We start from the raw sequence: 26,185 nt of genomic DNA on the forward strand, positions 1-26,185 counted from the left end.
TAGCAGTCAAATGCCTTAGGCACTATGCCACCAGAGCTCCCAAGAAGAAGTAAAAGTATCTCTATTTGCAGATGAAATGTCTTGATGGTAGAAAACCCTAGAGACTCACCAAGGAAACTACTGGAACAATAGAAGGATTCAGCAAAGTGGCAAAGTATAAGATCAACATACAAATATCAGTCAAATTCCTCTACACTAAGAAAGAAAACTCGGAAAAGGAAATCAGAAACCATACCATTCACAATAGCCACCCAAAAGATGAAGTACTTAGGAATAAATCGAACCAGAGAGACAAAGAAAACTACTGAACACTACTATAAGCAACAGAAAGAGGCCTACATAGAGGGCCACACCATGCTCCTGGATAGTAGGCTTAACATTGTGGAACTATCAATACTACCCAAAGCAATTTACACATGTAAAGCAATCCTGACTCAAACTCCATCAACTTTCTTCAAGAGATGGAGAAACCAATCACCAACTTTACACAGAAAGGAAAAGACTCCAGAGAAGCAAAGCACTGTGAAAGAAGAACAAAACAGGAGGCCTCACATTCCCTGATCTCAAAACCTACTATACAGTCAGGAAAGTCAACGTAACCTGGTGTTAGTACAAGGACAGACAGAGACAATGGGACAGCATTGAGAACCCAGAAGTAAATCCATCCACCTATGGACAGCTAATCTTTGACAAAGGCCAAAACCCATCAAATGGGGAAAAGACAGTCCCCCTAACATAGAAAAAAAAACAAACTGCATCGAGTTGGACCCAACTCATAGCGACCCCTCCTTGGGTTTCCGAGGCAGTATCACTACGGAAGTAGGTTGCCCAACCTTCCTTCCAAGGAGCAGCCGGTGGGTTTGAACCGCCAGCCTTCTGGTTAGCAGTCTGGCCAAACTAGATATGTATTTGCATAAAAATAAAACAGGATCCTTACCTCTCACCAAACACAAAAACTAACTCAAAATGTATTAAAAACCTAAATTCAATGTAAAACCTAAAAGTATAAAGATCATCAAAGAAAAAAGAGGGGCACACTTAGAGGCCCAAACACATGACATAAATGTACTGATTTATCAAACAGAACTAAAAACACACAAATAGCAGAAGATGAACTAGATGACTGGGATCTCCTAAAAATTAAACATTTATGTACTCTGAAAGATATCACATAGGAGGTCCTGGATAGAATGGGAGAAAAATGTGGACCAAAACTCAAAATCATCAAAAAGACCAGGCTTACTAGAGTGACATAGAGAGCAGTGGCGCCCCTGAGAATATGGCCCTTAGACATCCTTCAGGACTAGAACTGGGCTCCCCTCTGTGGCTCACTTTCATCCACATGACAGACAGGCCTAGAAGGTGACTATAACACCAGGGGGGTATGCACTCCTTAGAACAACCAGCCATCCTAGACCATAACGGTAGCATTTGCCTGAATACACAGCTCAGAAGGCAGGAAGGGATAGGAAAGAAGGACTGGAAACACAGCAAGGAAGTGGAAGAGAGCTGTTAGTTACATTGTGGGGATCGCTATCAATGTCATGAAACAAAATGTCTGTGAAATGTTGAATGGAAAACCAATTGGCTCTATACACTTTCACCTAAATCACAATAAAAAGTTAAAAAAAAAAAAACACCAGAGACATTGTAACAATTATTTACAACATACTATTTGAAGTCTATGAATAAAAGCAGATGCCTTGGGCATATTGGTTGCACTCTGGGTCCTGCTACTCAGTCCCTTTTCTACTTCCCAAATGTTCCGTAACGAGCATACGTTGCTTTTATAATGGGAAACCTAACACCAAATATATATTTAAGAGAAAACACGTAGCTTCCACCTCATCTCCTTCTGTAAGGCTACACTGAGGATCCGCTGAACATAGATGCCTCCTGGGCCCTCCCCAAGCTGGAGCCTACCTGGTTCTGGCCCATGCCGTGACAGTGGTACAGAATGATGTCATGGCCCACAATTTGGTTCTCGCTGGGAGGGTTATAGTCAAAGCAGTGTTCCTTCAGTCCTTTGTTCTGTAGCTATATTAATAAAAGAAGAAAAAAGGTGAGTAACGTATTTTATTTACCCAATATATCTCAGGCATTATCATTTCAATATATAATTCCTATCATTAAGGAGTCCTGGTGGCGCAACAGTTAAGTGCTCAACTGCTAACCAAAATCCTGGCGGATGGAACCCGTCTAGTGGTGATCTGCTTCCATAAACAATACAGCCCAGCAGCCCCTACGGGGCAGTTCTACTCCGTCGCAGGGGTCGCCACAAGTCAGAATCTACTTGGTGACACCCCACAACAACTAGAAAATCTTAAATTACCTAGGTAGTCTGCAGAGGCCTGGTGGTGGTACAGTGGTTAAAGCACTCGGCTGCTAAACAAACGGTTGTGGTTTGAAACCACCAGCCACTCTGTGGGAGAAAGATGTGGCAATCTGCTTCTACAAAGATCTCAGCCTTGGAAACCCTATATGGCAGTTCTCTGTTCTACACACTCACTGTGAGTTAGAATCGACTCAAGAGTGTGGGCTTGGCTTTGGTCTTTATGGGGTCTACGTGTAATTTCTGTTGGACACCAAGCTGTAGAGGCAATGACAACCCATAGCAAGAAGTGCCCCAAACACCCAATTGTGGACTCTGAGTATCATTTCCCATAAAAAGGAGCAGGGCTTCTTGGAGGAGGAGCAGGGGATGTATAAGATGAGCATGGCACAAGTTGACCAGAAATTAAGGAAATTTTAAAGCCATTAAAGTGTGGTCAAAGATCACAGAAGCCAAAATGAAGAGACTCCCACAGGTCAAAATGGTACAATCGGAACATCAAAACAAATAAATAAAACAAAGCAAAAAAAACAGACTGAAATGATTAAAACACACTGACCACACAAAAAACCATGAATTTACAATGATACTCCAAAAAGGAAAAGCCAAAATAAAAAAAACAAGTGAGCCAACAAACCAACCCACTGGACACAACTCAAGGAAACTAAACTACCAACTTTTATTCTGAAAATAGGCAAATTAAGAGAAAGATTTAAGAATGTGTCGTGTCTTTCCCACATAAACTCTAAATTGCACGGCTAACAAATGGCCCTAGTTAATCAGTGAATGTTCTTCCTTACAAAAGAATCCCAGCCAAGAAATGTGGAAGACATGACAGAATTAGAAAAACCAGCATTTTGCAATTTCCTATGAAGTAATAGATCTGGGCAGTGATTATCAATGTCTACTGGCAACATGACATGAAAGAGTGATGAAAGTTTTTTTCACGGATGCTGAGCATTCTGGAACCCACCAACCCATCTAACCATCACTGAAAGCAGGATGACCAGACGCTACCTGCCACCCGACATGACACAGTATGAATACAAGAACCACCCATGAAGTGTTCTTGCCAAAAAGTTGACCCCAACTCTACAAGCGTTTGGACCTAAGTTATATTTTACAGAAACATGGGGAAAGAGAGACACAAGTTAAAAGAAATCACACATGCACACACACACAATATATATATACACATACACACAATATACACACACACACACACAAATGTTTGTCACTCTACAGGACAACTGAAGCTTTTACTTCAACAAGTCAGTAGCTTGGCAAAGGAAGAAAAGGAGGGTAACTGCCTTAGATTAAGACACACCGACACAAGTGTCATAGCAATCTAACGTAACACATGCACTCTGTTTAGATTCCTGTTCAAATGGCCAGCTACCAAAAGGTACTGTGGAGAAATTGAGGGACTCTAAATAAGGATTCATGATGCTAAGAAATGACTGTCATTGTATCAGGTGTGACAACTCTGTGATTTTGGAAGAAAATGGCCACGTTATACAGATACACACTACAGTCCACAGGAATGAAATGACATGAAGCCTGAGATTTGCTCAAAAAAATAAAAAAAATGGGAGGGAGGAATGGAAGAGAGAGAAGGTGAGAGTGGCAAAATCTTGGTAATCCCAAAATCAGGGACTTGCTGTATCACACTGTCTGCCCTGGTATGTGTACAAATATTCTCAGAATGAAAGCAGAATTCAGTGCGTTACTGTCCTGTTCCATGTGAGTCAGAGTCATCCAAAATGGAACGCCAGCACCTCTGATCAAGTCACAGCAGAGGAAATCCAGACATTTCAGTTGTTCTCAGGCAGGAACATTGCTTTCATGGTTTATGAAATACTGGAAGGGACTCCCCTATCCCCACTCTGCCTTTATAGGCGCCTAGGTTGGGAAACACTGACTGGTCCAGCCGTTTAGACTTGAAGTCATATGACGAGGTACAAGTAGAAAACAGAAAATGGAAACACCAAGTAAGCCTTGGTTTCCTCGTCCATCAAGCAGGGGGCTTGTAACTGCCAATTCTGGATGTAAGGCCAGACACTCACGGAAGAAGGATGGACAGTGGGTGAAAGATGGGAGGGCCCAAGGGTAAGGGGAGGGTGGCAGCCCCAGCAAAGGGGCCTTTCTTGTCCAGGATTTGTCACTCAGGCCTGGAGGTCAGGGAACTCCCTGTACCTACAGCCCACCTCACTCACCATCCCAAAGAAGCCAGGTCTGTCTTCAGGCACATGCAGTTCTGGATATACGGTCTCCAAGAACCACTTGAAGTCCTTACACTCTAGCTTTGCACGGAGCTGTCTCCTCTCTGTCACGTCCCCAAAGGGCTCCTGAGAAAATAGCACAATGGTGAGTTCTGGCAGGTCGAGGCCCTTCCCATCAAAGCTCTGTCCTCACTGATGCTTGGCCTTGCGTCACTCAACAAGCGTTTATGGAGCTCACTGGTGTGCTGGGTTCTGTGCAGGGCAGAGGTCAAAAACTGCCTTACACCTAGTTCCAGCCCCCAGCAGGGGAGACAGTGCCACAAACAACTACAACCCCTGGCACTCTAGCTGCCGGGAGGTGTGAGCAGGCGCGCAAGAGAAGAGGACAATGGATCTGCTGACAGTTGGGGAGCCAGGCCCCGGGGCACCAAGCCCTGGGGCACCGTGGGCACCCTGGACCTGTGTGTGATCACTGGGCATGTGATCCCAGGAGTCACCATGACATCCGTCAGCAAAATGTCAGTCATACACACGTGCCATGATATTACTGTTAATATCTGAACACTCACAATCAAACCCAGGCAAGTATTCTGGATGTTACTGTGAGGGAAGACCTTCTCAGCTCCTCAACATACTGAAGCACAAACACACACTTATCATTGCAAGAGACAATGCGGCAATAACAAGGATTTGGGATGTGCAGTTTTACAGACAAAACCAGTGATTAAGGACCTTCAAGTAATTAAGTGAGCATCTATTTAGTATGGCAATGTGCAGCCATAAGGGTAATATTAACTGTCCCTGCGCTATGTTAAACTATTAAATTTGAGAAGTTCAGTATTTCATAAAATAACAATAAGAAATCATTTTAATAAAATTTCCAATTTCTGCTTATTTCCTAGAGGTTCTTTCTCTGACAAAGGTCACTGGACCCTCAGCTTTGGGACTTAACTGTTCTAACTCTTGGTCATTGATCATTCAAGCTCAATTCTTTAGGAATCAGGATCTCAGTAGCAGGAACTGAGGGTTCCAGACAAGGTAAGAGGAAACAGCAGGTATTTCTACCCTGCAGATGTGGGTAACATGGAAGACAATGAGGGAAATGACCCCGGGGTCCCAGAGAGAAGCGGGGACAAGGGGGAGGTCATATCGTATCTGTGAGACTGTGCCAGGCAGCAGCAACAGGCACGCTGCAGTGAACAGGCTGAGGCCAAGTTCTACTCCATGTCAGTCACGAGGCCTGGGGCAAGTTCCTTATACCTGCCTCACTCTCAGTCTTGTTTCCTCATTTACAAAACAAGAACTTTGTAGTTACCCCACAGGGCTACCATAAGGATTCAAAAAACGATTTTCATCAAGTGGCCATGAGAGACATCTTGGAACAGACCTTCCAGTCTTGCCAAGAGGCCTTCTCAGTTATGCAGATGCAGGGTAAGTGGGCGTCCCTATCCTGGGGACAGGGTGCCACAGTGCTCCCCGGCAGACAGAGCTGGTCCGGGCAGGGGCAGTGGGCTGCCTTGCACAGGAACCCCAAGAGCTTCCGAGAAGTGGAGCAGGTCACTCCACAGTGCCCCCAGAGCAGGGGCAGAATGAGACTCAAGGGTGGAGAAGAGCAACAAGCCCCTGAAGAGAAGTCACCTGAGGAGAGACCGAGTCTGGCCTGACAACCTGCCTCAGTGTGTGTGTGGGGGGCTGGTCTCAGTATGTGGCCAGGGTCCATGGAGAGCAAACTCACAAAGCTGAAACCTCAGCACCCCACGGGAACACCTGGGCCACCCCTCTGACAGACGGGCTCAGCAAGGCTCCCCAGAGCGGGAGGCAGGCCAGCCCCACTGGGCTGTGAGGACCTGTCTTCCGTAGCTACACCATGTGGTGCGAGGATGGCAGAAGTGGACAGGGCCACTCTCCAGTCCTCTGTCTGTCTGGGAATGAGGCAGCCCTGAGTCCCCATCTTGGAAAAGTAGGTCTCAGGGGCTGTTGGACAATTCAAACGGGTGAGGAAGAGGTCTTATGAGAGAAACAACAGACTTCCTGCTAATAAGGCAGGTATGCTCCCTGAGCAGGAAGTTCGTAAATAAAGAACCGTGCCTAACCTGGACCCTGAGTATGTGGACCCAGGCCTACTGGTTACAAAGAGGTAAGACGGACAACATGCCTGACATAGGACCTAGGCATCCAACGGCTGGCTGTGTTGGTTTTTTATTATTATTAACTGCTATTATAAATGGAGGAATAAACTCTTCCCATGTTTTATCACGAATGCCCATTTATTTTCTATTTCTGGAACCAAATCTACTATACTGGGGAGGCCAGAATTCAGTTTTTGTTCAGAAGAGGCTAGGTGGTGTGTGGAACTTGACCATGGTTGGGTGGCTGGGGGACTTACCAAGCGGGCTTGGGGGTTGCGATGGTAGTACAGGTCTTTGTACTCATCCATCCACACTTCGGCTGCACGGACGCTGTTGGCCAGAGCCTTGTTGCGGGAGTAGGGGGCTTTCTTGGGGAAAACGTGGCCAACATGAGAACAAGGGTGTGTCTCCAGGGTCCCACCACACTGCCAGATCTGCACATGGAGCAGAGGAGCGGCCGGGCTGAGCAACAGGGAGGAGGCCAGACACGTGGCAGTCAGTCATGATGACCACTGCCAAGACAAGACGCCCACACTCTGTGGGCAGGAAGCCGCTTACCCGGCATGCTCACAACACAGCATGCAGTCAAAAACCGAGAGAGAGGCCCAAAGACACAGACAGCATCGGAACCACGTCCCAAGCCCGTGCACTATCAAGCTCATGCATTTCGCTCAGAGCGGGGCCCACAGGAAGCTTGCTGGGAACCCGCTTCCTTGCTCTGTGAACATGGGCTTAATTACCTGATCTGCTAGCCACAGAAGATAGGAAAGCACCAAGTAAGAGAGGTTTGGAAGGGGAAAGGAGGAGCTTCTAGAAGCAGACAGAGCGGCCTGACACCTAGGGAAAAGGCAGAAAGACTACTGAGAGTGCACCCAAAACTCAATGGGCACAGGCATTCGGGGCCACCTCACACTGTGGCAAAAGGCCGTGACCCCTCAGTGACCCAAAGACAGCACAAGTAAGCACAGCACCTGGAACTTATCATGGAGCACTTAAGTCCTCAATGGAAAGCCAAATCCTTGTTTTGTTTTGTTTTTTTAATGAGGGCAGGAAACCATATAAAATATTAATAAAAAATTTAATTTTCTATTGAAAAGCATGAACATTTGCATATGGTTTTGATACTTAAAATCTGACAGTCCACTAACTGGAAACCCACTGAAATGCTAGAGGTTTCTCAAAGGGGGACAGGTGGACCGGACCCCATACACCAGAATCAGCAAGTGGGCTTGCTACAAAAGGCAGATTCCTGGGCCCTCCCTACGTCTATCGAGTCTGACTTTCTGAAGTCTGTGCCCAGAAGTCTGCCTTTTTCTCAAGTTTCCCCGATGACTCTAACACATGTCAGAGTTTGGAAGTTGATGGGCACCTGAAGATGCTGTTTATAAACCGTCTAAGTCTCCAGAAGATGGAACCAGGAGGCAGAGACCTGAGCTTGGCCTAGACTCTGCCACTAACTGACTGTGTGACCTTGAACGGGTGTCTTACCATCTCTGAGCCTCAGCTCCTCCCTTCTGCAGAGAGAGAGAATGAGGTGACTTACAAGGCCCTTGGCAGTGCCACATTTATTAAAAGCGTATTTTTTAAAAGCTGAAACAAGAACACAGGGATATTTCTAGCACATATGTGTCACCCTCACTTTTAGTATCATTGAATAAACTGCTGTGAGAGAGCGAAGTCCACCTGGCTTCCCTAGCAAATCCCATTACCCCAAAGAGAGAGAGAGAGATGACAGATATACAACAAGTCCAAACAGAAGTCGGGAATACTTACCCTAAAGGAGAACTCGAGGTTCTCGCCTCCCCAAACTTCCATTCCTGTATCATAAGACCCCAGATACTCAAAATATTTCTTACTCACAGCAAACAGCCCACCAGCCATCGTTGGAGACCTGGAAGAGGGTGAGACCCATATTTCAATGCAAGCGGCAGAAAATCGTCACAGTTAGCAGCACAGCCTTCCTGCTCTAACCTCACCCAGTGCCTGCTCTGTGCCAGGTGCTACGCTGGGCCTGGAGACACACACCTGCCCCTCGGTCCCTGTCCTGAAGAAGTCCACAGACATCTCACAGCAATTACAGAACAAGAACGCAGTATGGGAAGAAAGACATAACTGAGGTCAACCCTGGGGTCTGCAGGAACACAGGAGAGGGCAAGGGGCAGGGAGGATAGGGTGAAGTTCCCTGGAGCAGCTGAGGAGGACAAGGGGGAGGAGGTCAAGAAGAGGAAGGAAATGGTACTCAGAGATGGACCCAAGTGAGCCAAGGACTGTGGGCGAAAGAAACCCTTACCTTTCAGAAGCACAGAGAGCAAAGAGAGATGCCGAGAGAGAGAGGCCATGCTTCCCCAGGCCGCGGCCATGCCCAGAAACCCTGATGTCACAGGCAAGCACTCAGAGTGCAGCTTACAGCCTGGCCAGTGGGTGACAGAAGGCAAGTTGGGCATTCAGTGCTCTCCAGGGGCCGGTTCCTCTCCTGCTTGGGTGGTTCCCCGGCAGGACCCAGCCAGCTCTGGGCTTGCTGTCTCCCTACTAGGTTCATCTAGAAGCCGGCACTGATTTCAGAAATGGTTCCTGCCCCACGGAGAGCTGGAAAGGCAGCAGAGCACAGAGACGCAAAGGCAAGAGTGTGGAAATGGGGGCACAGAACATCAAGAGCCTGGGAGCTTACAATATCTAAGTTCCTCCAGCCACTCTCTGGGCACAGGCAAGCACTGGCCTGCCCCATGTGCCAAGCTCTGAGCCAACTGAAGAAATGGACAGCAACATTCGCTGTGGAAGGGAAGGTTCTAGACACAAAGTACTTTCCCCTGTGCTCATCCTTAAAATCTGGAAAGCAGGCAGGGTGAATATGATAAGACCTCTGTTGCTGACGAGGGAACTGAGGCCAGGAGTATATGGGAGAAGGATTGGTGACCACAGGCTGTGAGCACTTGTACGGAGGAAGGTGTGCACTGGGAGCCTCACGCCAGCACGACAGGCTGCATTCGTGACCTTGCATAAGATCCTTCCTACTCTCTGCCTCAGTTTCCAATCTGTTTAGTGAGGAGCTGGGCAGGATGCTAAGAGTTCCCATAGAACTCTTGGAGTCTTTCCTGACTCCAAACCCCACTTCTCCCGATTCTTCCACATCAACATGTCTGGAACCCACCATTTCCCTCCACCTTCTCCTCCACCATCTGGTCCAGGCCACCATTATTGCTGACCTGGAAGACCACAAAGCTTCCCACTGGGGTCCCTGCCTACAGCCCTGCTTCTTCCAGGCCCCTCACCCCTTGGCATCCTGCATAACCTTTAAAGAACGTAACATGCTCAGGTCACCTCCCGTTCTGATCTTCTCAATGGTTTCTACCTTCTCAGGGTGAAGTCCCAAGCCCTCCCCTCCATGTCCAATACCCCTCTCCTAACTGGGCCCTGCCCATCTCGGCAGCCTCTTTTCTCCACTCCACTCTGGCTAACGGTGGAGCATTTCAAGGTCAGGACTTGGTGGAAGGGTTCACAGCCCAGCTGCCAAATGTGGATGCAGACATTAAGCCACCATCTCCAGTCCGATTCACCAGCAATGACTCTAAAGTCTGAGTCCTCTACCTGTCTCCATCAATTCTAAACTTGACAAGGAAGAAGAGCAAAGGTTATGGCTTCAATTCCTCAAGAATGAGAGCAATGGATCCTTCCTTAAGACCTCTGTTCAGACCCAGACTCACCCACCGGCCAGACATGGCTGCTCCTCCCCAGGTCACCCCACTCCCAGTTCCAAGGGCCCAACAGCTAACCATCTTCTGAGAGCCTTTGCTGACATGTGAGCCAGATGCCGTGAAGCTAAAGATGAGTCACCTAGAAGCCAGCCCCTGACCTGATGACATCGATGGGGGACTGCATCCGCCGCCTCTCCCTCTCGGGGACTGTATGCCACGTGAACACCAGCCTCCAATCGAAGCCGCCGATCTGGGGCTCCCCGGCGTTCCCCAGGTACTCGAAGGTGTTCCAGTCAATCACATCAATCACTGGGCATACCACTGCCGACTCCTCTTCATGGATCCTGAAAGCACCCAGGACACCCCATCTTTCCAGGAAGTTGGGCAGCAGAAGAGTGACTGGGAGAGTTAAGCATGAGTTCTCCTCACCCATCCACTAGGCAGGAAGAAGACCCAGCTAAGAAACCCTGCATACCCCGTCCAGGGGTCTGCGCCCCATGACCATCTGTGGGGGATACTGGGCAGAGGAGGGCACTGTGACCTTAGCCTTAAAGTCTCGGGACTCCATAAACTCGAGATCCTCTCTGCATGTCAACACATGAAAGACAATCAAAGAAGCTTTCAAAACTGAGCAGATTTTCAGTTCTTGGCACTTAGGTGTTTACTCATGATAGAACATCTTAAAAATCAAGAAATAATTCTCTTTGTGAGAACAGAGATGCACCGAGACCAAAGGGTCAGCTGTGGAGTCAGAATGTAGGTTCTCATTCTGTCACTTATTTGCTGTGTGACATCAGCCAAGTCACCCTGGTTCTGCTTGAAGGCAACACACCAAAGCGTGTGTCTTCCAGGGGTGATTCTGTGTGACTGACAATTTTCTTGGCTGATTGTGCTTTCTAAGTTTTTTTTACAATAAAATACTATAATATATGGGAGCTCTGGTGGCATAGTGCCTAAGGCATTTGACTGCTAACCAGAAGGCTAGCGGTTCAAACCCACCAGCCACTCCCTGGAAGGAAGGTTGGGCAATCTACTTCTGCAGTGATACCGCCTTGGAAACCCAAGGAGAGGTCACTACAAGTCAGGTCTGACTCGATGGCAGCGTGTTTGTTTTTTTTGGTTTATTATAATATATAACAATAAGTTAACAAACACTTACATAGCACCTTCCACATGCTGGAATGTTCTAAGCACTTTACATTAAATCATCTAGTGGCCTCAACAGCTCATGGAGTGGACTCCAGTATGACCACAGAGGACTTGCCCAAAGAGTACCTGAACCCAAAGAGTACCCACCCACACCCTGGGAGTACCCGCGTCCCAGGAGCACCCTTGCCTGAGGAGTACCTGTGTCCTGGGAGGACCCATGCCCCAAGAGTACCTGACCCAAGGAGTACCTGTGCTCCGGGGGTACCCACATCTCAGCAGTACCTGTGCCCTGGGAGTACCCATGCCCCGGGAATACCCATGCCCAAGGAGTACCTGCACCCCAGGAGTGTGTGAACCCAAAGAGTACCCAAACCCAAGGAGTACCAGTGCCCCGAGAGTACCCATGCCCAAAGAGTACCCACACCCTGGGAGTACCCGTGCCCCAGGAGTACCTGTGCCCGGGGAGTACCTGTGTCCTGGGAGTACCCGAACCCCAGGAGTACCTGAACCAGGTGCTCTGGGCCCCAGAGCGTGCCCCTAGAGCACACACCATCTATGATAATGGGTTCGTTTCTCAGGCGAGTCTGTGACCCATCCTGCATGGGGGTGCACCCACCTCTCCAGCAGCGGCTCCAGCCACCCTTCGTGGCACTCACAGTGACAGTCCAGGAAAGTCAACACGTCACCCTTTGCCGCGGACGCCCCCAGCAGCCGGGCTCGCACCAGGCCTTCCCGCTTGTTAGCACGGATCAGGCGGACCCTGGGCAGGCCAGACAGCTCATTGGCCAGGCGCTCCTTCAGATGCTCTGAGGAAGGCAAGCAGAGCAACGAGGATTACCCCAACGTCTTGGCCGAGCGCCTCATCCTAAGCCGCGTCCTTCCGTAGCCTCACCTCAAACCAAAACCATACCCACTGCCACCGAGTTGCTTCCACCTCATAGCGACTCCCACTGGGTTTCCAAGGTGATAAATCTTTACAGAAGTAGATTGCCTCATCTTCCCTCCACAGAGTGGCTGGGGGTTTGAACCACCAACCTTCTGGTTAGCAGTCAAATGTCTTAGGCACTGTGCCACCAGAGCTCCTTCACCTTCTTGAAAGGAATGCTAAATACACACGAGCCTCCTTTTCTTTGAAGTCCATAAGTGGTGCACATGGATAAACGCTCAGCTATTAACTTAAAGGCTTGTTGTTGTTGTTGTTATGTGCCGTCGAGTCGGACCCGACCCATAGCGACCCCTCCTTGGGTTTCCAAGGCAGTATCACTACGGAAGTAGATTGCCCCATCTTCCTTCCGAGGAGTGGCTGGTGGGTTTGAACCGTCAGCCTTCTGGTTAGCAGTCAAGTGCCTTAGCCACTATGCTACCAGAGCTGGAGGGTCAAATTCACCCCAATGTACCTCAGAAGCCCTGCTGATGTACTTCCTGAAGACCACAGCTACTGTAAACCCCATGGAGCAGAGTCCTCCTCTGACACACAGGGTCCCCATGGGTCACAATCAGTCCCACGGCCCTGGGCTTTCTCCTTGGTTTGGCCACCTGGCACATCCTTACCTCACCCACAACCAGCGCTGGGAGCATCTGAAGGCTGTGGGACATTCATAAAATGCTCAGGAGGAAGCAAGGCAAGGATTAAGGGGCTCAGAATCACCATTTTCTCCCCCAACAAAATGCACTCAGGCTCTTAACCATGGTTTTTTTTTTTTTTAAATTGTGATTGGGGTGAAAGTTTACAGAGCAAATTCACTTTCCATACAGCAGTTCACACACACTTTGTCTCATGACATTGACCACGGTTTACCACAATGCAACAGCTCCCCTCCCCCTTCCTCCCCATAGTTACCTCTTCCCAGTGTCCATCCCTCCATGCACTCCTGCCCCCTGAGCTGTCTCCCTGTGCATAAACAGCCCTTCTTTCTCCCATGATTGTTCTCTCCAAGGAGTGTATCTACCTCAGGTACATGTTCAACTCATATGCCTGTCTTTTGCTTGGCTAGAAGCCACAGGTATATGTTCAATTCCAGACCTGAAGGGTAGTTAAGGGCCATAGTTGCAGTGGTTCCACCAGACTCTATCAGACCAGCAAATCTGGTCCCCCACTTTTTTTTTTTTTTTTCCAAATGATTTTGAGTTTTGTTCCACATGGTTCTCCCTCTCTATCCAGGATCTCCTACATAGATGCCCCCCCAAGTGGTTGACAGTGGTACCTGGGCACCAGTTCTTTTGGTCTCATAGTTGTATAGGCTGCAGATCGTATGGTATACCAGTCGCTATGGCTAATTGTTTCCACAAATCTTTGGTTTTCTTCATTCTTCTTTGCTCTGGATGAGGAGACACCTATCACTGCATCTAGATGGCTGCTTGCAAGCTTTTAAGATCCCAGTCGCTACTTGCCAAAGTAGGAGGTAGAACAATGTTTTGTGTGGTATGTTATTCCAATTTTAACCATGATTTTTATAACAGTAGTAACAATGCTAATATAATTTTTCCCAGGAGCACATTATAGTTTACCCAGTACAGGTCATTATGACAGTGGCAGCTAACATTAATGAGGGTCTGTGTACTAAGCCACCACTCATCTGTCTGTCGGACCGTGGTGGTTTGCGTGTTGCTGTAAGGCTGGAGGCTACGCCACCGGTATTTCGAATACCAGCAGGGAAACCCGTGGTGGACAGGCCTCAGCAAAGCCTCCAGACTCAGCCTGGAAAGAAGAGCCCAGTGATCCAGTTCAGAAGAAACGGCCATTCAGACGCTGTCTGATATAGCACTGGAAGGTGAGCCCCTGAGCCTGGAAGGCACCCAAAATACAACTGGGGAAGAGCTGCCTCCTCAAAGTACAATCTACCTTCACGATGTGGATGGAGTACAGCTTTCAGGACTGTATTTGCTGATGTGGCATGACTCTAAATGAGAAGAAATGGCTGCAAACATCCATCACCAATCAGAATTTAGAATGCACACGTCTGAATCTAGGAAAATTGGAATTTATCAAAAATAAATGGAATGCCTGAAGATAGACATCCTAGGCATGAAAAGGCTGAAATGGACTGGTATTGGCCATTTTGAACTGGACAATCATATGGTCTACTATGCCAGGAATGACAAACTAAAGAGCAATGTTGTTGCGTTCACTGTTAAAAAGAACATTTCCAGATCTATCTTGAAGGACAATGCTATCAGTGATAGGACAATATTCACATGCTACAAGGAAGACCAGTTAAATTTACACACCAACCACTATTGCCAAAGATGAAGAAACTGAAGATTTTTACCAACTCCTGCAGTCTAAAGTTGACCAACCATGCAATCAAGTTGTTTTGATAACTACTGGTGACTAGAATGCAAAAGTTGGAAAAAAGAAGGATCAGTCATTGGAAAATATGGCACCTAACAACAACAAAACACCGTACCAAGAGATGCACAGAGCCATCAATGGTTAAAGCTCTCAGCTGCTTACCAGAAGGCTGGCCTTCTGAACTTACCAACCAACTCTGTGGGAGAAAAGACCCAGAGATCGGCTCCCATAAAGATTACAGTCTAGGAAACCCTACAGGCAGTTCTGCTCTGTCCTACAGTGTCACTGTGAGTTGGAATTGACTCGGTGGCCCATAGCTGCAACAGCAGAGTGATCTGGATGGAGCTTACTGATCCTCCTAATTCTATGAGCCAGGCACTCCCACCACCCCATTTCACAGATGAGGGACTGGAGGCCACAGAAGCCAAGCAACTGGCCCAAGCTCACAGGGCGGGTAAAACCCAGGATCCTGGCTGAGTCCACAGGCTTTACAGCACTGCCTCCCAGAGCTTTCGTGTGCGATTTCCCATCCTTTTAAAATGAACAGAAACTCTGTCAGGAGGACTTGCATCTCCCACCTTCCAGGTGAGGAAATGAGAGGAAAGAAGGAGCCACAGCCAGGCGCCCAGCAGTCCTGACGTCTCACAGGGGCCCTGGGCTTGAGGCCGAGTCCCACCTCTCAGGTGGGTAGGTGGACGCGGCAAAGTGAGACGGTTTCCCCACGTCAGCGCAGCTCTGTCTTGAAGTCCTCAGTGAAGGGCAAATTGTGTAAAATGTCGCAGATTACGTCATAGTTTATGAAAACATTTCTCCAAATATCACTGACTCTCAAAACAACATTCACTGAGAACACTACACTGAGTGAAATGAGCCAAACACAAAAGGGCAGATACTGCTCGGTCCCACTCACATGACACATATAGAACTGAAATACGTAGAACACATAAATCATCAAGACAGAAAGAGATTAGTGGTTACCAAGGGTGGGGTGGGGGCGGGAATGGGGAGTTAAAAAAGAAAGAATTCCTGGACACATGCTCATTAAGAAGCTTGGTGACTGTGACAAAACCACTCACTAAGATCCCCAGAAAAATTATACCAAGAAGTAATGAGACAAGTAGCCTCCGCCCACCTGGCCCAGCACAGCCGTTGGGCTCTGTGGGTAGAGCATGGCTGCCACCAACAGTCCAAGCGGATGCAAGTCACTGGCTCTCCCAGAACCTGACACCGACCGCATTCAAACAAGCCTCAGTCCAAATGATGCCACTCCAGCAGGCACATATAAGGAGCTCCGGTGGCCTAGTAGGTAAGACATTTGGCTGATAACCAGAAGGTCAGTGGTTCAAATCCACCAGCAATCTATGTCCATAAAGATTTACAGCCTTGGAAACCTAATGGGGATCACTATGAGTTGGGATCAACACAATGACAGTGGGTTGTTTTTTTTTTCAGTAGGCACCAGGTGGCCCTGGTGGTGCAATTGTTAAGTGCCTGACTGCTAGCTGAAAGGTCAGAGGTTCAAACCCACCAGCCACTGCATGGGAGGAAAGACCTAGCAATCTGCCCCCATGAAGATATAGGCTAGGAAACAGCATATACATCCACAACATCAACACACACACACACACACACACACACACCCATGAAGATTATAGGCTAGGAAACCCTATGGGGCAGTTCCACTCTGTCATATGGAGTAGCTATGACTTGGAGTTGACTCAACAGCATACGCATCCACAACACCAACACACACACACACACACACACACACACACACACCCATTGGCTAATTCTGCTCCATCCCAAACATAACTGCAAATAAGTCGACAGCAGGAGTAAGGGGGGTGACTTTTCAAACTGAGTTCATCTGCTGGGGTGTCCAGTGAACACACACTAACACACGTGTAGCCCTGGAGCATTGCGGATTCTGTTCACATGGATCTTGTCTGCCTGAACTGCCTTCCACCTGTGCGAGGGGCTGACACTCCTTGACTGAGCTCACGTTGACACTGCAGAAAGGGAGGAGGTGGCAGGCCAGAACTTCTCAACCCCATTACAGGTGAGGAGGCATCTGCCTGCTTCTACACGCTACCATAATGAAGGGCGCTCCGCCCACAGCACGTCACACTCAGGAGCGAATCGGAAGGAGTTCACGCTGCATTTCAGCCTGTGATGAGCTATTAAATCCCTACAGAAAAAATTAATGATTTTCCACGTTTCTGAATAAACACATTCATGAAAAGTGCTTGCACTTTGTAACTGCGTGTTTAGTGAGACAGATGCTAACACTGAGGGAGAGCCAGCTGCGCGCCAGGCACAGTGGACCCAACCCGTTGCCGCCTTCCTGCATCTCACCCTCATGACGGTTCCACAAGGCAGCCATCAGCTAACGGGGCTGCAGCCAAGGTGCAGACTGCCTAACCCACTTACTCAAGGCTGGCCAACCGGTGAGTGTTGACGCTGGGGTCCAAGCCCTCACCGTGTGATCTAGAACCAGTGCTTCTACCCCCTACTTTAAACTGTGTCTACACAGACACACCTCAACTGTGAAAAAAGAATAAAAGGAGCCTTAGGTCACACCTACTGCGTGCTGGCTGCCGTCCTGCGTCCTGCGTGCTGTCCTTTGCATAATCTCATTTACTCCTCAACACAACTCTCCAAGAGGTGGGAGCCATTTGACAGGCAAGAAAACATAACAGAAGAGAAACCACTATGGGTTTATAGCAAAGCTCTTCTCAGACCAGGTGGCCTGACCCCAAAACGCAGTGCCCACTAGGCGACACCCAGCATCAAACTCCAACTGGAAAAGACCACTGATGATCCCCTCCAGGCCACTCTCCCCACAATGTTGAGCTGAGCACATGGCATCCAGGACAAAGGCTACATTTCCCAGCCTCTCTTGCAGCTAGGGTGACCCTGCGACCAAGTTATGTTCAAACGGATGTGCAGGAACTCCCAGACAGTGCCCTGAAACAGAAACTCTGCTGCTTCACACCCCTTCCACCAACCTGGGTGAGCAGCTGGTGGGAAATCAAGTTGCACCACGCAGACCCAGGCAGCACACCATCCTAGAGGAGGCAGAGCTGCAAGGCAGAAGGAGCTGAGGTCCCCTAAGACCACAGAGCACCCCAGCTGTCTAGACCACTTATACCAGATTCATGACGTGTGTGACAATCACCTTCTACCTTGTTCAAACCACTGTTACTCTGAGTCTCTGTGAAGACAGCCAAACGCATACACTAAAGCGAGTGTTGGTGAGTGGATCCGGACTCACGGGGACCCCATGTGAGGCAGGGTAGACCTGTCCTCCACAGGGTCTTCAATGGCTGGTTTTTCAGAAGCAGAACGCCAGGCCCTTCTGCTGAGGTGTCCAGGTTGACTTGAACCTCCAATCTTTCAATTAGCATCGAGTGCACTAACCGTTTGCCCCACCCAGGAATTCCACACAACAACTGATGCACATACACACAGGGCTTTGCGGTCAGAGCAGGCACAGGGCTGAGATGGCAGACGCAGTAAGCAGGAGCTCCTACCCTTCTGGGTGGCCCAGGGAGAGTAACTGGGTCGCAAACAAGCTCTAGTGGGTAAGCCTCAGCTCCACCTGGGGTTACAGCCTAGACGCGTTCCCGCAGGTAAGCACAGACACCGCCAAGAGCCAGTCGCCCACGATTTACTGGGTCATTTCCTACTACCCACTGCCACCACTAATGCCAGCCTAAGCTGTGGCCACCACAGTGGCCCTTCACGCCTCACCCTGCTGCTATCCTTGCCTAGCCCCCTCCCCTAACAGGCCATTCTCCACACAGCAGGCAAAGTGACCCCTCAGACTGGCATAGGTCAGCCTGCTCCCACCCCTAGATGTCCCCTGACAGCCCTTGTCAGATTCACATTCAAGCCTAAGTCCCTATCGTGGCCTCCAAGGCCCTACCTGAGTTGCCCCACCTACGCTGCAGCTTCATCTCCTCCATCATTGCCCACCTGGTCCTCTCTGCCCTGAGAATGCCACACTCGGTCTGCCTCCCGGCTTCTGCTCCCTGCTCCCTGCTCCCTGCTCCCTGGTCGGGGTGGCTCTCCCAAGGTCTTCATTTGGCTGCCTCCTTCACCACGTCTAGTTTTAGCTTAAATTCACCTGTTTTGAGAGGCCTTTCTGACCTTCAAGGAGCTCTGGTGGTGCAGCGGTTCAGGCATTTGACTGCTAACCAAAAAGTCAGTGGTTCAAACCCACCAGTCACTTCATGGAAAAAAAGATAAGGCAGTCTGTTTCCATAATGATTTATAGCCTTAGAAACCTAGTGAGGGTCGCTATGAGTCAGAATCAACTTGATGGCAGTGAGTTTGGTATTTTTTTTCTCCCTTTCTCCCCTGCTCTCCTTTTGCTCACACAGCACTTTCTACTTGCTGAAATACAATTCAATATGATCCGGCCAGAAGCCCACAGTCTTCCTCATACCTCACTCCACACCCCTCAGCCAGGCAGTCTCCAGACCCCGTGGATGCCACCTCTGGAACAGCCCTCCAGCCTAACTCTCTGGCCCCACTCCTCTACCACCACCTGACTCCAAGCCCACCTCCCACTTGGGCCACCATGACAGCCTCCTGCTTCCCCACCAAGCTCCCTATTCTCCATACTCCAACCCAGGGTGTCCTTCTAAGGGCCAAAGTACTCTCTTGTTTAAAATTGCTCCTTGGCTCTTCCTGCCCTTACAAGAAAGTCCAAGACATGCTACTGTCAAAAACTGCCCTCTTCTGCACCCATCCAACCTCATCTTCCCGACTCCCTGGAAGCAGCTGACATTCCATCCTTCTTCAAGCACTTGCAGATCCAAATAACCCACGCAACTCTGTACCCCCAAGGCTTTCCACATTTGGTACCCTCCATCCGAGACGCCCTCCTCAACCTTTCCTGCCCAGCAAATTCCCCAACCTTTGGATGAAGGCCAACCATCACCTCCTCTGGGAAGTCTTCCCGACCACTAAGCAGAGTCAGTCCTTCTCCTGTTTCTCACAGCATCATGTGGTCGACCCTTAGTTATCACATCTATGTCCCCCACAGGCTCTGAGCACCCCGAGAACAGGGGCTGGGTCTCCTTGTCATCATGTGAAGCACACGGAGAAACAGGAAGCCCATCTTCTACCTGGCCTCTTCTACCCTGTGTCACCCTCCCACCCTCCAGCCTTAGCCACCAAGGGAAGGGCTCTTCTGGGAGCCCATGTTGGGGACTTACCTCTATCACTGTAGTCATCGACAAGGATGACTTCCTCCAGAAGTATGTCTGGTGATGTCTCCAGGACACTGTAAACTGTGCGAAGGAGAGTTGACCAGGCTTCATTATAAAAAGCTATGACCACGGATGTTCTCGGCAAATTATTGTAATCATACTTCTTCTCCATGCACCTGCAAATACAACCCAACTTCAGAAATCCAGAACCCATTGCTGACCACATGCACCAGGCCCAGGCTGGCGCTGGGGATGGAGTGAGGGCAGTGGCAGGGGCTGTGGTCTTGAGGCCATGCCTGGGGACCTGGAAATAACCTGCCAGAGGATCTTCCTGAGCCCCTCCATGTTCCACCTAGAGCACCAGCAGACTCTAAGGTCCTAGCCTGACATCCAACAAACTTCACAGTGGGATAATGTTTTTAAGCTCCACAACCAATTCTGAACACTATACAACCAGCAGAATCAGGAGGGAGGGAGGTGTCACTGTTTCTTCAAGAGCTCTTCTACCTATGCAGCCCCTTCCAACCCCACTGCCAAGCCTTCGTTCCTTCGGCCTGGGATGCTCTTCCTTCCCTTCTCTACTTGGCCAACTCCTGCCTTCTTTCAGGAACAACTCAACCCGACTGTCCTCTGGGAAAGCTCCCTGGGTGCCCCCAAGTTAGACAGGTGGGTGCTCTTCAGAGCTCCTCCAGAGCCTTGTCCATGCCACACCTCTCACAGTGTACGTCACACACAGCACTCCAGTGACTTCACGTCCCACTGCGTCTCTCTCAACCTTCTCCCCAGCATCCAACAGTGTCTACACCTAACAGAGGTGGTGTGCTGAATGAATGAACTGGAATCAAGGTGGGAATGTATGAACACTCCCAGGAGGATGCTGCAGAGGACACTGACTAACTCCTCAATCTCCAAGACACCTCTGCTCCTGTGGCAGCCACGGGTGGGGTGGGATGACCCCACCTAGCTCCCGGATGGGTCCACTCCATTTAGTAGGGTTTTCTGTTACACTGCACCAAAAGTCCCTGGGTTGACATAGAGGCCTATCCTCAGAGGGACCAACGACAAACTCACAAGTGTCATGGGACTTGACTGAGGGCTGGTGCCTAGAAACCATCAGCAGGTCTCAGTTCTAGAAGTGGCTGACAGCAAGATGGCAGGGGGAGGGGAGCAGGAACCCATGAGGGACACCAAGAGGACACCAGAAGGATCGGGGTTTGAATGCTGCTGGGCTGGCCAATGGCTGGACCAAGGGATCAGCTAGACACATGAGAAAAGAACAAAGGTTAAAGACCAACCAAGGTATCAAGGCTGCTAAGGCAAGGTAAAAAGACAGGACTAGGGACGGAGAAACCAAGTAGGAAGAGGGTGAAACCGACTATTCATTGCTGACTGTGCCCCTGGGCCCTTGACTCAATAGTCAGTCACCAAATGCCTTTGATTCTTGTTATTCACGGCTCACTCACTCACTGCCATCAAGTCGGATCTGCCTCATAGGGACCCCTCCCTGGGTTTCCGAGGTGATATCTCTATGGAAGTAGATTGCCCAGTTTTCCTTCTAAGGAGTGGCTCATGGGTTTGAACTGCCAGCCTTCTTGTTAGCAGTTAAATGCCTTAGGCACTGCGCCACCAGAGCTCACTATTCATTGCAGTTATGTTCTACACATCTCCCCAAACACTGAATTAGCAAATGCTGAGCTTATCTGAAACCCTGAATTGGAACCCTGAAATGTAGATGTAGAATGCTGTGAGCTTCTGGTCACAACACTTTCGTTAACCAATCAATACATAACCTTGTTTTATGTGTGTTTCTGCTTAAAGACACCTTATTTAATATATACTGTTGATTAGCTGACACTGAACTCATGGCCAACAGCACTGTAACTCATGCCTGAATGAAACTTATCTAACACACAAATTTTCTCCATAAGGCATGTAAACTGCCTTCTAATACTTAGGAACACGAACCCATCACCATTGATTCCTACTCATAATGACCCCATAAGACAGAGCAGAACTACCCCATAGGGTTTCCAAGGCTGGAAAGTTCCACAGGAGCGGACTGCCCTATCTTCCTCCCATGAAGCAGCCGGTGGGTTTGAATGGCTGAGCTTTCAGTTAGCATCTAAGCGCTTTAATCACTGCACCATCAGGCCTCCTCTTAGGAACACTAGAAATTTTATTATTTTTACTTTTTTAACTTTCTTTTGTGACTTGGTAAAAGTTTGCAGAGCAAATTCATTTTCCATTCAACAGTTCCTACACGTTTTATTTAACAGCACTGATTGCAATCTCCCAATGTAATTCTCTTTTCACTCCATTCTGTGCTTATCTTTTCCCTGCGTCCACCTTTCTTATGGATTCCTGCCTTCTAAGCTTTTTCCCTATACAAATGCTGCCTTTTTGACCTTCCACAGTTGACTGTTCTAAGGCCTACACCTGCCTAGTGCAACTGTTCAGCTCTTCAGTCTGTTGTTTGCCTGAAGTTAAACCACAGGAATGAATTCAACTCCAGGCCTGAAGGGTGACTAGAGGCCATACATAGTCTCAGGGGTTTCACCAGTCTCTATCTGACTAGTAAGCCCAGTCTCTCCTATGAGTGCAAGCTTTGTTCTATGCCAAATCTCCAATTTTGATCCCTTTCCAAGTGGTTAACAGTAGTAGCCGGCACCACCAAGTTCTTCTGATGGTGTCAGGATCATGTAGGCTCAAGTTCCCATGGTCCACTAGTCCCCTGGACTAGTTGTTTCCCTGTACCTTTGATTTTCTTCACTCTTTGCTCCAGACAAGGAGAGACCCATCTAGAGCTGCATCTTAGATGGCTGCTTGCAAGCTTTTAAGACCCTAGTCACTGTTCACCAAAGAAAGATGTCGAACAATGTTTTTGCATACTATGTTATAACCCTGGACATTTTAAAGATCAAAATCACCAACAACAATTGGCATAACATACTACACAAAACATTGTTCCACCTCCTACCTTGGCAAGTAGCGACTGGGATCTTAAAAGCTAGCAAGCTGCCATCTAGATGCAACGATGGGTCTCTCCTCATCCAGAACAAAGAAGAATAAAGAAAACCAAAATTCATGGAAACAATTAGTCCTAGCGACTGGTACACCATCCGATATGCAGCCTATACGACTATGAGACCAGAAGAACTAGATGGTGCCCGGCTACCACTGTCATCCACTTGAAAGGGGATCTATGTAGGAGATCCTTGATAGAGAGGGAGAACAATGTGGAACAAAACTCAAAATCATTGGAGGAAAAAAAGGGGGGGGACCAGGTTTGCTGGTCCGATAGAGCCAGATGGAACCACTGAAGACTATGGCCCCTACCTGCCCTTCGGGTCTGGAATCGAACCCACACCTGCGGTTTCCAGCCAAACAAAAGACAGGCATATGAGTTGAGCATTTACCTCAAGTAGATACACTCCTTGGAGAGAACAATCATGGGAGAAAGAATGGCTGCTTATGCACAGGGAGACAGCTCAGGGGACAGGAGCCCATGGAGGGATGGACACTGGGAAGAGGTAACTGTGGGGAGGAGGGGGGGAAGGGAGCTGTTTCATTGTGGTAAACTATGGTCAATGTCATGGGACAAAGTGTATATGAACTGCTGTATGGAAAGTGAATTTGCTCTGTAAATCTTCACCCAAATCACAATAAAATAAAAATTTTTTAAAAATCACCAACAAAAAGCACAAAAATGAGAAAAACATACCTAGACTGTGAAAAGGATACCTGTTTACAGTCTGAGAGCTAAAAGAAGGCCGTTCACTGTCTGGTTGACCTTAGCTGGGACAAGTCACCAGGTGATCCAATTTTTTCACCACCCTGCATACATCTGCATGACCATAAGCACTGTAAGCACTGCTTTGGGGCTTGCGCATCAAGTTCAGGGAGCTGGCACATTTACAACCACAGGACCTGTGACTGAGGAAGGTGACTGTAGTTCCTGATCATCTGCTACGGGCCCTGCTCCCACGGAGCTCCCGCTCTGGAGGAGGTGAGGTAAGAGGAAGAGTGGAGGGAATCATCAAGTAAACAAACACATCAGTAATCATTTCAGAAAGTACTGGGGCTATGAGAAAGCAAAGGGGGTGCTGAAAGGTGCACAACTCTGGAGGGGACGGGACAGAGGGCAGGGAGCAACCTCAGGGCAGGTGATCAGGGAGGTCCTCTCTGAGGAGGTGATGTTTAGGGTAAGACCAGGGAATGATGAAGGATCCAGCCACAAAAAGCTGAAGAGCCTGTTTCGTGACAACCTTATTTCTCTGGATTCTTAAAAGTTTTATTAGGAAAAATGTCAAACATACAAAAAAAAGTTGAGTGAAAACTAGAAGGGGACACTCCTGTGAGCCCTTCACTCAGCTTCAACAAGTCTAAATACACAGTCTGTCTCGATTAATCTATGTCTTCATTCACACTCCAATCCGAGATTGTTGTTACGTGCTATCAAGTTGGACCCGACTCATAGCGATTCCTCCTTGGGTTTCTGAGGCAGTATCAGTACGGAAGTAGATTGCCCCATCTTCCTTCCGAGGAGTGGCTGGTGGAATTGAACCGCCAGCCTTCTGGTTAGCAGTCAAGTGCCTTAAGCACTACGCTACCAGAGCGCCTTTCATTTTTAGCAAACCTCGTGTATCATACCCTCTGTAGATGTGGTTCTGGCCGTGTGGCCTGCCTTCCATTTCTACTGCTCTGCTAGGCCCAGTCTCTTCAGCCTCTCCATAACTCTCTGAGCTACTCAACAGCCCTTCTCATTGACTCCCTCTCGGCCTCAATCAGCCAGGCTGTTTCTGTTGCCTGCGCCTGACAGTTCTGACCAAAATGCGTCCCAGCATCTTCTCCCCTCCCCCATCCAGCAGCCACAGGGGTCATTTACAAAGCAGGTGTGACCATGGCACCCTCTTCTTCAAATCCTTTGTTTAAATGGCTTCCCATTTTACATGAGACACATGAAGACCCAAGCCTCCGGTCCTGGTTTATAAGGACCTAGTCCCTGTCCACATCTCCAATCTCATCTAGTGCACTGGTTTTAAACTATATCCTGAAACTCTTTGACACCCTTCCCTTCAAAAAAAAACCAAACCAAACTCACTGCCACTGAGTCAATGGCAACTCATAGCAACCCCTCCTTGGGTTTCCAAGGCGGTATCACCACAGAAGTAGATTGCCCAACCTTCCTTCTGAGGAGTGTCTGGTGGGTTTGAACCGCCAGCCTTTTGGTTAGCAGTCAGATGCCTTAGGCACTGAGCCCCCAGAGTTACCAAAGGTGGAGCCTAATTCGCTCCCCTAGAATGTGGACTGGATATAATGATTCGCTTCTAACAGAATGCAGCAGTGGTGACAAGTATGTGACTTCTGACACTAGGTCACAAGGCACTGAGGTTTCCTTTTTATTCCTTCCACAGATTACGTGCCTGGAGAAAGCCAGCTGCCATGTTGTCACAACACCCAAACAGCCTCTGGAGGAGTCCATGTGTGAGGAACTGAGCCGAGAGCCAGAGCAAACTTCTAAACATGGGAATGAGCCATTTCATCCTTCAGATCAAAGGCCCAGGTAGCATTTTGACCATGATCTCAGGAGACCCAAAACCAAATCAATCCAGTGATGCCACTCCTAAATTCCTCAGCCATGAAGTGATGAATGTTTACTGCTGTTGTAAGTCTGAGCTCTGGTGACATAGTGCCTAAGGCACTTGACTGCTAACCAGAAGGCTGATGGCTCAAACCCACCAGCCACTCCTCAGAAGGAAGGTTGGGCAATCTACTTCCATAGTGATACCACCTCAGAAACCCAAGGAGGGGTTGCTATGAGTCAGGTCTGACCTGATGGCACATAACAACAACAACAAACACTCTTCAAAATGTCAATGTCATGAAGACTGTTCCCAATGAGGAACTGTTCCAGACTGAAGCAGATAAAAGAGACATGACAATTGAATACCACACGTTGTTCCGGACCGGATCCAGATCAGGAAGGAAAGAGCTGCCCTAAAAGACATGATGAGGCAGTAGGTGAAATCCAAAGGCTGGACCAGGGAGAAAAAAGCTGCTCTAAATGTTTGTTTAATAAATGGTGCTGGCAAAACTGGAGATCCATTTGCAGAAAAATGAAACAAGATATGTACCTCACACCACACACAA

At 48.6% G+C, this 26,185-nt stretch overlaps 1 protein-coding gene across 1 annotated transcript in view; it reads right to left on the reverse strand.

Moving 5' to 3' along the window:
• The window catches only part of GALNT12 (polypeptide N-acetylgalactosaminyltransferase 12), a 65,002-nt gene that overhangs the window by 7,273 nt on the left and 31,544 nt on the right, over positions 1-26,185 (reverse strand). The window contains exons 4-10 of the mRNA XM_007950337.1: positions 20,042-20,211; positions 12,141-12,330; positions 10,534-10,719; positions 8,457-8,574; positions 6,941-7,117; positions 4,549-4,680; positions 1,924-2,037 (exon numbers count right to left, since the gene is read on the reverse strand). Coding sequence (XP_007948528.1) covers positions 1,924-2,037; positions 4,549-4,680; positions 6,941-7,117; positions 8,457-8,574; positions 10,534-10,719; positions 12,141-12,330; positions 20,042-20,211 — 1,087 coding nt within the window. The remainder of the gene's footprint in view (positions 1-1,923; positions 2,038-4,548; positions 4,681-6,940; positions 7,118-8,456; positions 8,575-10,533; positions 10,720-12,140; positions 12,331-20,041; positions 20,212-26,185) is intronic.

Source organism: Orycteropus afer, unplaced genomic scaffold (genome assembly GCF_000298275.1).
Source record: "Orycteropus afer afer isolate SDZICR_OR568_19922 unplaced genomic scaffold, OryAfe1.0 scaffold00267, whole genome shotgun sequence".
Classification (NCBI taxonomy): Eukaryota; Metazoa; Chordata; class Mammalia; order Tubulidentata; family Orycteropodidae; genus Orycteropus; species Orycteropus afer.